The sequence below is a fragment of the Staurois parvus genome, unplaced genomic scaffold (assembly GCF_062004578.1).
Source record: "Staurois parvus isolate SC_StPar_1 unplaced genomic scaffold, SC_StPar_1.0 ptg000697l, whole genome shotgun sequence".
In the NCBI taxonomy this organism is placed as follows: Eukaryota; Metazoa; Chordata; class Amphibia; order Anura; family Ranidae; genus Staurois; species Staurois parvus.
This window is the reverse complement of record NW_028318493.1, coordinates 2,447,552-2,461,682: the sequence shown is the minus strand read 5'-3', so window position 1 is coordinate 2,461,682 and position 14,131 is coordinate 2,447,552. Positions and strand designations below refer to the sequence as shown.

The 14,131-nt window shown below is 43.1% G+C and overlaps 1 protein-coding gene across 1 annotated transcript in view; it reads left to right on the top strand.

Annotated features, from left to right (window-relative positions):
* Positions 1-14,131, top strand: part of VWA2 (von Willebrand factor A domain containing 2) — a 92,527-nt gene that overhangs the window by 22,518 nt on the left and 55,878 nt on the right. Inside the window, exons 2-3 of the mRNA XM_089653052.1 lie at positions 5,972-6,027; positions 11,586-11,660. Coding sequence (XP_089509178.1) covers positions 5,985-6,027; positions 11,586-11,660 — 118 coding nt within the window. The 5' untranslated portion in view covers positions 5,972-5,984. The remainder of the gene's footprint in view (positions 1-5,971; positions 6,028-11,585; positions 11,661-14,131) is intronic.

The window sequence follows — 14,131 nt, the reverse complement described above, 5'->3', positions numbered from 1 at the left end:
GACTTAGACTCTGCATCCTGGGGAATCCCGTTCTGTGGATCACTAGAGATCCCGCCGGGCGGTGTCTGACAGAGGGAAGTCCCAGCCCCTCCCACGCTCTCCTTAGATCAGGGAAGGAGGGTGGTCACATAATCGCACAGAGATGCTGTAAATAAGGAATTAACTTCATAATTAAAAAAAAAACCTCACTGCACTGTATATCTTCATATAGAGAGGATGCAAGTGACTTCACAATCACTTTAAATATATTTATTTAAATATAAGCAGCCTGAAATTGATCATCTGAATTAAGCGCTTGCAGTCCATGTACAGCAGAGCTAAGACTGGAACAGCAGAAGGAACGATTCAGTTGTGTTGCACTGCAAGGTGTTGTGTCATGTAGTTTGGAAGGGAGAGTAGAGTGCTTTTTATAACAGGTTCAAGCTTTAATAAACAGCATGCAGCCTTCTGAGTATATCCTAGCAGAAACCAGACTTGGAACTAACTTTCCTGAGTATAGAAAGCATTATGCAGACACCAGCTGTAAATAGTGACATCTACAGGCCAGAGGTATATACACCACATAAAGAACATGCTGATAGGAGGATATAGCAGAGTGACAGAAAGATAAGCTCATCTATATCCTGCTTTTTCTTTCACTGTCCAGTCACAGACTAGGGGAAGGACAAGAGTAGATGTTACTTAACTGTTCCCAACATAAATGAGGTCTCCAGCCCTGCAACACAGGCTTATCATGTTCATCTTTTAGGAATTCAAATGCTGCTCACATTGTAAGCCCAAAATTCTCATTGCAAGATCCACTGCCAGGACTTGGCTTAGCTAGCATAACAGCTTGTTCAGTCAACTAATCCCCCCTTATGTCCTTATGTCAAGGGCCGATGATTTTCTTGAGTTGTTTGCAGGTTTTCTTAACCTCTTGTGGGCACGCGGCACAGGCAGGCACCGCTACATGCTCCCAGCCGATCTGTGCTGTGATTGGCTATAGCACAAGTCTGTTAGCAGGTTACAGCCTATGATTTTGGCTGTGTGGCTGTGGCCAGTCACAGAATAGAATTTTGTGTTTACAAACACATGGAACTCTGTACACAGACCGCAATCCGGCTGTTCAGGAACATAAAGCAGCCAGATCTGTTAGTAAAAGCAGCACACATTGCACTTGTTAGGCGCACAGTTAACCCTTTGAATGCCCATTGATGTTAACCCCTTCCCAGCCAGTGTCATTAGTACAGTATTATATCTGATTGCTGTATTAGTGTCCCTAGTGATGTCCGTGTCAGTCATTCCCTAGCAGCCAGTGTCTGTTAGTGCCAGGTTGCCCGCCACATTATCAGTGTCACTATGGGGTTTATTTACTAAAGCTGGAGAGTCCAAAATCAGACTCCCTTCTGCATAGAAACCAATCAGCTTCTAACCTCAGCTTGTTCAATGAAGCTTTGGCAATGAAACCTGGAAGCTGAATGGTTTCTATGCAGAAGGGAGTCTGATTTAGGACTCTCCAGCTTTAGTAAATAAACCCCTATAAGTCTCTGATCACCGCAATTACAAGTATGGAGTCTATACCTGTGGAAATTCCAGTATATATACCATACCAAACCTATTAGTTGATTTCTTTTTTTTTTTTTTTTAAAGAACCAAAGACATGTAGCAGAATACATCTTGGCCTAAATTTATGAATTTTTTTTTATTAATTTGTTTTATAACAAAGTGGAAAATGTTTTTTTTTTTTTTTTATTTAAAGTCTGGGTTTTTTTTGTTTATATAATATTGAAAAAAATCCAGAGGTGATCAAATACCACAAATAGAAAGCTCTCTTTGTGTGAAAAACAAATATACATTTCCTTTGGGTACAGTGTTGCATGACTGAGCAATTGCCAATTAAAGTAGCGCAGTGCTGAATAGCAAAAAAAAAATGCCTTGGTCATGAAGGGGGTAAAACCTTCCTGAGGTCAAGACGTTAGTCTATTTAAATGGTTAAAGAAATCTACATATATGACTAGATTAATAAGAGGGGAAAGAGAGGATAAGATGTGATTGGACAGGGGTGTGTTGGGGTGGGTATGGGGAGAAAGTTTCTATGTATGATGTAAAAAGATTTATGATGGTTTTGTAAGGTATTTTTTTCTTAAAAGAAAATGTAATAAAAGATATAATGGAAAAATAAAAATAAAAAGTCTACAAACATGTGCAAGCAAATAAATTGGCTTTTCATAATAAATAGGCTATAAGTGTAACTATGGGACTTTTCTCAGCCGCTGCAGTTTTGGAAAAGGTCAGGGACTTATTTTAATGCAAAACGGTGCATTTTTGGTTCAACAGACTTACATACAAATGCTGCAGAAAAACATGCAGTGTGTTTTTTAATCTGTCCAACAACAAATTGGAAAAGAAAAGTATAATAAACGCATAAAAGACTGCTTGTGTAAAAACGCAAAATGCACCGCAAAAAGCACTGCAGAAACGGATGAAAAGCAAATTGCATAGCCATGAACCAGGCCTAAAACAGAAATTCACTCTCTAAATCAATATTGACTCTCTTTAATCCTTTTGATGCTGGCATTACTAGATAGATAGGAAAGTATATCATATTTATGATTTAAAATTTTTTTTTTTTTTTTACATTCAGTTATTTCCTGGTGTACATTCCTAGGCAAATGACATCATACCTCCCAGGTGCCTTCAGGAGGGGATGAGGGGTTTTCTTAGCTAAGCACACCCTCCTACCCTCATGCAGGAGCTAAGGGCAGATGGATTCCAGGAAGTAAATGCTACATGAATCATCTGCCCTTACTCAAGATGGCGACGGCCAAAAATGCTAGGTGGTGTTTTTTTAATTGATTCCTCTGCAAAATAAAACATGGAGACATGGATGGATGAGTTTGCTTTGAATATTAAAAATGAATTAAATATTTGTTTTTGGTTTGCGGTGCTCAGGTGCAGTTTGTTTCCACTTTAACGTGTAAACTCCTCTAGTGCAGTGACTGATGTGACTGGCTCAATGTTTTCTATACAGCACTGCAGAATATGTCACAGCTATATGATGTATGATGTGTGTGACTGCGGGGGGACATTAGAGTGTAAGCTCCTCTGGTACAGAGGCTGATGTGAATGACCCAGTGTTCTCTGTACAGCACTACGGAATAAGTCAGAGCTATAGAAATGTATAGTAATAATAGCGACTGAGTAGTGATTACACATGTTTTTATTCTTGTAAATTTCTTTTTCCCATTGAATGACAGCGGAGTAAGTCCTGTATCACAGGTGTGCCACGTGCAACCTCCTAGGTGCCTCTCCGCTAGGGATCAGCGGAGCGGGGACGATTAAACATGGAAAACGGAAGATGAGGGGAGATTTTATCAACAGGAGGAATTGGCAGCATCCAGGCTACTGACTCTCCTGATCTCCCCGTCACACTCGCTGGATCCGGCCTTTGAAGTGCCTCCATCTAGGGATCTGTGCGTTTGGCTCCAGGCCTGATGATAAAACAGGCCCTTTCTTTCCGGAGAGTTATTTGGGTCATTGGAGCTGTCTACAAGCCCTGAGTCAGTGATGAGATATAAATGAATTGTGAAACAAAAGCGCTCTGTGCCGAAGACCTTTCCTGTCCGCTAACAAAAGTTATTCCTAAGAAGATCAAAAGTCTCGCAAAGAAATCACCTTTGTGATTCCAGGTCTGTTTGTGAAGAGAATATTAGAGGTGTATGCCAAAAAAAAGCACTTGGTCTTTGTTTTATTTATATGGATGATTTTAGTGGGGTGATTGCTACTAAACCGCCCCCTTGTCTGACCATTGTAGAGTTGCACCCAGGGGCGGACTGACCATTTGGAAACTCGGGCACTGCCGAGGGCCCGGGGTCAGTAGGGGGCCCCATGAGATGCCCCTGGTACCTTTTTCATAGGCTTTTTTGAGTTTGGGCAAGGACACAGGGGCCCCATGAGCCCCTATTGCCCGGGGGCCCCATGAGTTGTCAGTCCGCCCCTGGTTGCACCCAATCACTGTGTATAGTGCAAATGGCTTCTTGTAGTGTAAGGCTCTTATCACACTTGAGCAATTCCAAAGTTGCAAGATTTGGAGTGCGACTTTTAACCACTTGCCGACCTCAGATAGCCGAATGACGGCTTCACTGCGGCCGGCCAGTTCTGGGAGGGCGTCAAATGACATTCTCCCAGCCCGGCAATCTCTGTGATCGCTGTGTCCTATGGACACAGCTGATCACGTGATGTGGTAAAAGGCCAATCACAGCGGCCTTTTACCATGTGATCAGCCGTGTCCAATGACACACTGATCACCAAGAAATGCAATTGCCAGTTATCGGCTGCACTTCAATCACGCTGTGCTTTCTGCACAGGCTATGTACAGCAAAGTGATGATGTCACTGCTACCTTAGAAAGATACTGTCTGGGTTTGCACACAAAATGTATTTATATTTTTTGTGGCTTTTAAGGAGTATATTTAAATGAAGTTTTTGCGCCCCGGAGCCGAGCTTAAAAAATACATTTTACTAAATGTATTATGTTATCGTAGCTGTAAAAGTGTAATAGGATCATTTGATATGTTCTGGCGTGTAGTGAGTCTTCCAAAATATTTAATTTGTTTTATCAAATTTGTTCAATTATTTCTGCTTTAAGTGTGATTTATTTATTTATTTTTTTTTCTATTTCAGAGTTTATCTTAATTCTGTTAATTCAGTTGTGTCTTAACATTTTGCTCAACCTTTGTATATTAGTACTTCTTGGAGTGAGAAGAATTGGGGTAGACCCCCCTAAAGTTTTTCCAAAAAAATGAATTGTTGGCCCAAATAAAAACATCAATACAGACATTACTCAATGATGTTGAGAAGGGAAGTGTAATGTACAGTGTAGACAGGAAGCTGCTGTGCAAAAAGTTGACTGACCTCCCTGGAGTACATGGTACCAGTGACCCCGGACTGACATAAGAACAGATTTTATACAACATTCCTAACAACTTCAGCTGGTTTTGCCTGTAAGAGCTTTAGAAATGTGCAGTCTGAACTGAGTCCTGCAGATAACCTGGAATATTTTAAGAGGGTTGGATACTTTCCGAAAGAAATAAGTACGAAGTGTTAGTTATAAGAAGACATTGTAGAAGGTTTATTCAATTGATATTCGGGATCTGGAAGCAATAGTAGTTGGCTTTCCTCTGGATCAAATTGAATATCATTTTTTATTTTTAGTATGCATTGATTAGGTTGACTACTTTGCATGCCTAGATCAGTTTTACGTTTCTGAAGGACATATACTGCTTTTCTTTTTAAAGCAGATTCTGCACCAAAGACTTAAAAGTGAAGCATGGCCAAAGCTTTTTTTTTGGACATACTTCTTTTGTTAGTCACAGGAATGCACTTACTTTTGCAATCGTGTCCCAGAGCCAGCTGACATTGGGCTACAGCCTCCTTACATTGTGCGTCGCATTACATCTGGCATAAAAATTGACACAGCATTTCATAAAAAGAACATCATACCAACAGTCAAACATGGAGGCGGTAGCGTGATGGTCTGGGGCTGGTTTGCAGCTTCAGGACCTGGATGACTTGCCATATTTGATAGAACCATGAATTCTGCGCTCTACCAGAAGATCCTGAAGGAGAATGTCCGGCCATCAGTTCCTGACCTCAAGTTCAAGCACACTTGGCTTATGCACTTGGGTTTAGGGGGGCAATTACTTTCACATTGGGCCAGGCAGGTTTGGACAGCTTTTTTTCCCTTAATAAATGAAATCATTTAAAAACTGAATTTTGTATTTACTCAGGTTATCTTTATATAATATACATTTTTTGTCACATTTGAATCATTTCAATGTGAAAAATATTCAAAAACAATCAGGAAGGGGGCAAATAACTTTTCACAGCGCTGTACCTGATTTATGTATGAAAACCTGAGGTTAACATGTATTTCCAGATATGCCGACTACTGTGTAATAACATTTTCTAATATGTAATGTTCCATCTTGTAGGTCTATTACTGGAATGAAGTTGTTACAAAATCATATTGTTCTTCTTATCACCTGTGGTATGTATAATGTCCTGCTGGTGTTTCCTTTTATCCCAGTCTGTTATTTGTGTATTTTTAATGTTTAATTCTTTTGTGTTGTATATGGCTACCTACAGGACAGACTGGGACTTGTCAAATGACAGTTGTCTCTTTTAACATGGTAGTAAAAGCAGCCTTTGGGCAGGGACAGAGTGTGAACTGTGGGGTTGTGTTTTAGTCTTAAAGCAATTCTGAAGAGTATTTTTTTTTTAAATAATAAACATGTCTATACTCACCTGCTGTGTGCAGTGCTTTTGCACAGAGCAGCCTGGATCCTCCTCTTCTCAGGTCCCCCACAGGCTCTCCTGTCCGGTGCCCCCACATCAAGCAGTTTGCTATGGGGGCACCCTCTGCTCCATGTGTCCATTCACACAGGGAGCCGTGGTCCCCCCATTTGGCTGACTGGCTGTGAATGACAGCAGCGGGAGCCAATGAGGAGGCAGAGACCCAGACAGCCAAGGCTGTCTTTCACATCGCTGGATTGCGATGTTGCTCAGGTAAGGATTGCAGGGGGAGGCGGACTGGGGGTGCTGCTGCACACAGGTTTTTACATAGAATGCATGAAGGTAAAAAAACCTTGAGCCTTTACAACCACTTTAAGTTGGCTAAGGTTGTGGTTCAGGTCTATAGGAACAGACTTGCCCCTCTCCTGCATTCAGAACTAAGTTGGGGGACATAAACACTTCTCACCAGTGTAGGACAGGAGAGTGGTTAGTGCTTTAAAAGATACTTGTCATGGCGAGAGCCTTATTTCAAGCAAGAAAACTAATTTTACAACATTGGAAATCACTAAACCCCCCCTACTATAAAGGAATGGCTTCAACATATGAACAAAATTTTAACATTTAAAAAAAATATTTTTGCTCACAGATGCTGTAAATGTGAATTGATCTGGGGTAGATACCCTTAAAATGTGTTCATTAGACTTTAGAACTCATAGACATTGAGTGATTTTAAAGTATTATTAACCACTTGCCCTCCAGAGGATTCACCCCCCTTCCTGACCAGGCCATTTTTTTTGCAATATGGCTCTGCGTTACATTAACTGACAATTGCGCGGTCATGCAACGCAGCAGCTTTTTTTTACTCACAAATAGAGCTTTCTTTCAGTGGTATTTGATCGCCTGTGTGGTTTGAATTTTTTGCGCTATAAACAATTAAAAGAAAATGACAATTTTTGAGAAAACAATATTTTCGACTTTTTGCTATTAAACATATCCAGTAAAAAAATTTAAAAAATCAAATTTCATCATAAATTTAGGGCAAAATGTATTCTGCTCCATGTCTTTGTTAAAAAAAAATCCCAATACATGTAAATTAATTGGTTTATGTGAAAGTTATAGCGTGTACAAATGGCGGTATATATACTGTAAAAAAAAAAATTTTCACTAGTAATGGCGGCGATCAGCGACTTATAGCAGGACTGCGGCAGGCATTCTGACACTGGGGGGAACTGACTCGGTGTCATTGACATCCCCAATGACTCCAATACAGTGATTAGTGCTAATAAAAAGCACTGACACTCTACTAATGGCACTGGGCAGGAAGAGGTTAACATCTGGAGCGATCAAATTGTTAACTGTGTGCTGTGGGCTGTTTCACTATGTGGGCGCTGTGTGCGCTTCACTGTTAGCACACTGCTTTGTATTAGTCTGTTATGCAGAATTATACAAAGCAGTGTGCTGGAGCTGACAGGGGAGAGATCTGTGTTGTTCATACACAGGTCTCTCCCCGTCGGAGATACTCAGCAATCACCGGTTGGCAGCGGGACCCGGTGATTGACAGCTGAGGCCGCAGGTAGGGCACGCGCGCGCCCCCCACCTGGAACTGCAAGATCACGTATACGTGATTTTTCGCACCCGTGCCACCCTGTAGCAGTATCTCTGCTATAGGGCGGCATGAAAGCGATTAGCTTGTGTGGGCCAAGCTGGCCCAACAAATTTGTTTTCTACTAAATGATGCGGCTGCTGTGAGCACAGTATCATACTGAAGTATCCTCAGCTACATACAGTATGCAGTGGTAGGCTCCAGCAGCATCTTAGGCAGAGCTTCTTTCTCAGAGAATAGCTGTAGGTACTCTTCCCTTCCGAGTCACCCCTTGTCTCCGCCCCCTACCCACCTTCCAGTACCACCCCTTGTTAAGAATACAGAACCAAGTATCATTTTGTGGTGCAAAGTAATTTGTATGGAATTTATTGATGAGAGCAAGAAAAGCAGTAAAAGAGACCCCCTGCAGCCAGCAACAATAGAACCCCTGCAACAAAATACCCCTCAACACAGTAACAATCCACTGCAGCAACAATAGATCTCCCAGAAGCCAGCATCAAATGTCCCTCGAGTAGCCAACAAAATAGACCCCTCCGTTAACAGTAGATCCCTCCTAGCAACTATCGACACCCCCAGCAACAATAGAACCCCTACCAGCAACAGTAGTCCCCTGCAGCAACAATAGAACACACACACCAATAGATCCCTCCCAGCGACAATAGATCCTACAGCACTCACCTCACCACCCCCTGCCATTACACATATTTAGTGCTGGAGGCGCTAGAATCTTTCCTTACATTCCTACTAAAAAAAAATTCTGATCTTAGGAGACTTTCTGTCTGCTGCTGGAACAAAATTGAGTCCACTTGAGTGTTTCTCAGCCATTGAAAGAAAGCCTTGTGTTTTTTATTAGTGAGTACAAGGCTTCCTTTGGCTGAGTTGGAGATTGTGACTTCATCTTCCTGCCTCTCCACCTCTGCCAATCAGAGGAAGGCTTGTATTCATTGATAAAAGTATAAAGCTTCGTCTGAATGGTCGAGAACTATCTGATTACCAATACACTGCCGGAACAGAGCACAGCATACTGTATGATACAGTACTCACAGCAGCTGCATCACTTAGTAAAGCACATAGTTTGTTTGGGCCAGGAAAGTGACAAAATCTCAGGATTTGGGCTTAAAAAAAAACATACATTAACGTAGTAAAAAAACAAACAAAAATGTAATAGATTTCAGTTTACCAATTCTTAAATGCAATGGCTGCATTTGTTTCCTTTTTTCAGTCTTTTTTTCCTTGGTCATAACACATTTCCTGTCCTAGGATGTCTCCACTGTGCATAGAGGAGCAATGGAGACACCTTTGGACAGCAGCATTGTCCTGCTGAGGGAAGGGGAGTGTTAGATACACTAGACACAGGGGTCCAACTGGCGACCCCCCCAGCTGTTGCCAAACTACAAGTCCCATGAGGCATTGCAAGGTTGATAGTTACAAGCATGACTCCCAAAGGCAGAGGCATGATGGGACTTGTAGTTTTGCAGCAGCTGGAGGGATTGTATTAGATGGGCTTGAATTCCAGCTAACTTGTTATAAGCACTTGAAGAACAGTCTTTTTTTTTGGGGGGGGGGGGGGGGAGATAAAGGTTATGGTTCCACCTGTCTGGAGTTTGCATGTTCTCCCTGTACTTGCGTGGGTTTCATCCGGGTACTCTGGTTTCCTTCCACACTCCAAAGACATGCTGGTAGGTGAATTGGATCCTGTCTAAATTGACCCTAGTATGTGTATGTATGAATGTGAGTTAGGGACCTTAGATTGTACACCCCTTGAGGGTTAGGGACTGATGTGAATGTACAATATATATGTAAAGAGCTGCGTAAATTGACGGCGCTATAGAAGTACCTGAAATAAAATAATCAAATAAAATGTTAAAAGCTGAATCTTTGTTAGCACCCCTGTCCGTATTAAATGGTTTTCTCAACTCTATAACTGCCACTTTTGCTGAACAGCTTAATCTATTAAAGGAAATTGAAAAATAACAGATTAACTGGCTAGATCACCAGGTATAAATAATGAGCCTGCAAAAAGAAAAATAATGTAGCCATCACATCTAGGAACTTGTAGGCTGCAATATATTTTTTATGTTTATAGTTTTAATATCACTTTTGAGTTTGTCTAAAATTGTGCTGTCTATGGGGTTGATTTACTAAAGCAAATAGACTGAATACTCTGCAAGTTGCTCCAGAGGTTAGTAAATGAGGGGAATGTCAGGGATCCTGTCGCCGTGCAGCGGTGCGATGGCGACGGATCCCCTCGAGTCGTGGCGGTGCGAGGGCGCGGGAGTGTGCGGAAAACTTGCGCATGAGCAGTAAGCGCACACATCATGTCAGGCGGGCTATTTACACCTGCTTAGTAGTAAAATCATGGCCTTCTGGTACTGTCACGTACCTGGTTGGGGAGCCTGATGTGGAGAGAGGGCGTCCTCTTACAACCCCTGCTCAGAGCCCCTGAAAGTGGGAACAGAGGCACAGAGCCAGGAGTGCCGTGTAGATCCTGAAGCTATCGGCAGGTAGCTGGGGACCCAGGAGATCCGGACACAAGCCAGGTGCGGGTGCAGGACGTAGGTGTGGCGGCAGTCAGGATGTGGACTTGGGACCGAGTACCGGTGCGTGGATGCGGTGGCTAACAGGTATGGTGGTGGTCCGGATGCAGGCCAGATGCAGAGCCGTGGGTGCAGCGGCAGGTGAGAATGGTAGCCGACAAGATGCAGGTCAGGTGCAGGTGCAGGCAGGATAATATAGCAGAGTCAGACAAGCAGGGTCAGTATCAAACAGGCAGATAAAGTACAAAAGGAGCAGGCAAGCGAATGGTCAGGGATAGCCGGGGTCAGTGCAGGCGGAGTTATTTCTTAGTCAGGTAATGCAGAATACAGGTATTAGGACCAGGAATATATGCAGGAATGTTGTAGACCAGAAGACAATGATTTTACTACTAAGCAGGTTTAAATAGCCTGCCTGACGTGACGTGTACGCTTACTGCTCATGCGCGAGTTTTCCCCGCTACTGCACGCTCCCGCACCTGCACACTCGCACTGCCGCGACTCAAGGGGATCCGTCGACGTCGCACCGCTGCACGGCAACAGGATCCCTGACGGGGGCTCTGCTGACTTCCATCATGCAATCATGTGCAAGCAAAAGGCTGTTTTTTGTTTTTTTTTTTATTTTTATTTTCCTTGCATGTGATTGGGTATTCTTTGCAAACTAAAGCTTTAGCTCATTTACTAAGCTCTGGAACTACTGCACTTGCAGAGTGCACAGTCTATTTGCCTTTAGTAAATCAACCCCTAAAGATCCCCTGTATAGATTTTTGGTAAGAATTTACTCACTGGAGATTTTACTGTTGAAGCATCTTCCTTGACTTACCCCAGATTGTTACAGCGGCAGGGAAAATATGTGTGAAATCTGATGATAAACATATCTGGACAGCGCCCGTCAAGAAGAGTCTTCTTGGTTTGAAGAGAATCCAAACATTCCACTGCGTGATGCGACGCATGTGTAGCGCAACTTCCATCTTCACTTAAGTTATAGTTTCCTGTCCTCTACAGCAATATTATTTGTACAGATCACAGCTGTGTCAAATCTTTGTGTTAGGCCGCAATGTACAATGTATGAGATAAAATGTAAAAAAAATGCAAAGCCAATATTTGTGCAGAAGGTCGATTTACAGCATGGATGTTTGCAGTTGTTGCATTTATATTTTGTTTCTTTCTACACAGCGTTACCATGCCTTGGTGTGCAGGACCTCCATATCAGTCCTGAAATAACAGCAAAAATCTCCACAGCTGCACAAAGTAAGGAATTTTCTATATAAATGGTTAGCACTTCCGTCTGGCAGTACTAGGGTCATTGGTTCATATCCCAGACACGGCACCACCTGCCTGGAGTTTGCATGTTCTCCCTGTGGCTGTGTGGGTTTCCTCCGGGTACTCCGGTTTCCTCCCACACTCCAAAGACATGCTGGTAGGTTAATTGGCTCCTGTCTAAATTGTCCCTAGTATGTGTATGTATGAATGTGAGTTAGGGATCTTAGATTGTACTCCCCTTGAGGGTTAGGGACTGATGTGAATGTACAATATATATGTGTAAAGCGCTGCGTGAATTGACGGCGCTATATAAGTACCTGAAATAAATAAATAAATATAAACACTTATTACACGAAGTGATGTCATCATAAAAGTTACCCAGGCAGTTTTAACAACAGGGCAAAGTTTGTGCCATGTCTTCCTGTACAGATAGCCATCAGGAGACTTACGTGTAATGGGGCTTAGATTGGCTGTAAAGGAGCTCCGATCTCATCAATGATCTTCTTTGAATTTCTCCCATTTGATCAGTTAAATTATACCATGGAAAGTGTTTTGTTAAATATTATTTATTATTGGCATTTATGTAGCACCAATAATTTACACAGCACTTTACATATATATTGTACATTCACACCAGTTCCAGCCCTCAAGGAGCGTACAAACTAAGGTCCCTAAACTCACATTCATACATACACATACTAGCCAATTAGTCTGCCAGCATGTCTTTGGAGTGTGGAAGGAAACCAAAGTACCCGGAGGAAACCCACGCAAGCACAGGTTGAACACGCAAGCTTCAGGCACGTAGTGTTGTGGTTGGGATCCAAACTGACGACCCTAGTGCGCTGCCATTATATCTGTTCAATAAATGCAGGAAATACTTGTTGATTCTGTCAGAAATCTCATAAGCTGATAATGTGCTCACTGCCTATGTTGCACTTTTATCCGTCACATTGTTCCCAACTGTCTCTGTGGGTATAAAAATACCTATGGTATGCAGATGAAGAGAGATGGAGGTGTTCTGTAATCCTGTTGTGGGGTGTCAACACTGCGGCCTTCATAGATGCTGTACAGTGGGAAAGTGTTGTCACCCTAGGACAGGAAGTGTTACCTGGTAGGGTCACTACATGAAAATAAAGGGAAAAGTCTGAAAAAAGGAAACTAATGCAGCCACCACATCGAAGGTCCAGTAAGCTGCAATATACAGTATTAATTTTTTTTTTTCTTAGGTTTAGATACACTTTAACCTCCTCGGCGGTATGATTCTTTCCGATTTTTTGTGCTGAAAGCGGTACCATTTTTTTGCATGGAAATATGTAGTTTTTTATTGTAGGCTGTAATTTTTAGGAATAACTCACTGAAATCTGTACGAACAAGAGTCTAGTAAACATTCCGGATATGATCAAATTTGAAACACGAAATCATAAATTATAATTTAATTTAATAATTTTTTAATATAATTTAAAAAATAATATAATAATAAATTTAATTCAATAATATAATCAGATGAGATGAGGACCCCGGGACAAGAAAGTGCCCTCATATTAAACGTCAGCAGCTACAAATACTGTAGCTGCTGACTTTTAATATAAGGGTGTCACGGTGTGCCTTCCAGGGAGCTCCCCCCCACACCCTTTTAGTGCCTGTGTCCCTTCACACACCCCCCTTCTCATCCTGTAGCGGCCCTTTGAAGCCGGGCCACTCAGGATGAGAAATGTTACTTCTCACCCCTGCCGCAGTCCCCTGCGGCGAGATTCACACCACTCCTGGCCATTCCGGAAAAGGTCCGCCAGCTTGACGCCGCGCTCCCCCCCCCCCCCCGGCGGGTGCAGTGCGGGCACGAGGCTTCCCGTGCCTCCACCCGCCGGAGACCAAGGCTGCGCTCTCAAGAGGTGGGCAGGGGGCGTCCCTTGTTACCCGGGCAACGCGTCATGCCGCCCGATGTTTCCAGGGCAACCGGGAGCGTCCTGCAATGCCTTAAGGCAGATGCAGGGCTCTCCTGGTTGCTCTGTTCCGCTGCAAGCTTCTGGGAGGTCTCCGCTGAGGCGAGACCCCCGCAGCCACTCTAAGACCCGGGGATCGCAGGATCATTACCCGCTGTGCACTCTGCATCACCCCAGGGAGATTGAGGATTATTATTCGCTGAGTACTCTGCATTATACCAGGCAGATTGAGGATTATTACCTGCTGAGTACACTGCATTACACCAGGGAGATTAAGGATTATTACCCACTGAGTACTCTGCATTACCCCAGGGATACCAGGACTATTACCCGCTGAACACTCTGCTAATACTCGGGGCTCAGGAGGAGTACCCCCTGCTACACTCCCTGATACTGTGGGGCCAGGATTGCCCGTGCTGCTGTGTGCTGGAAATACCCACTGTGTGGATCCTCTGCTGTGTGTTGAGAAGTATCGCTACTGGCTGTCGGCTGCTGTGAGCCAGGAAAAACCCCTGCCAG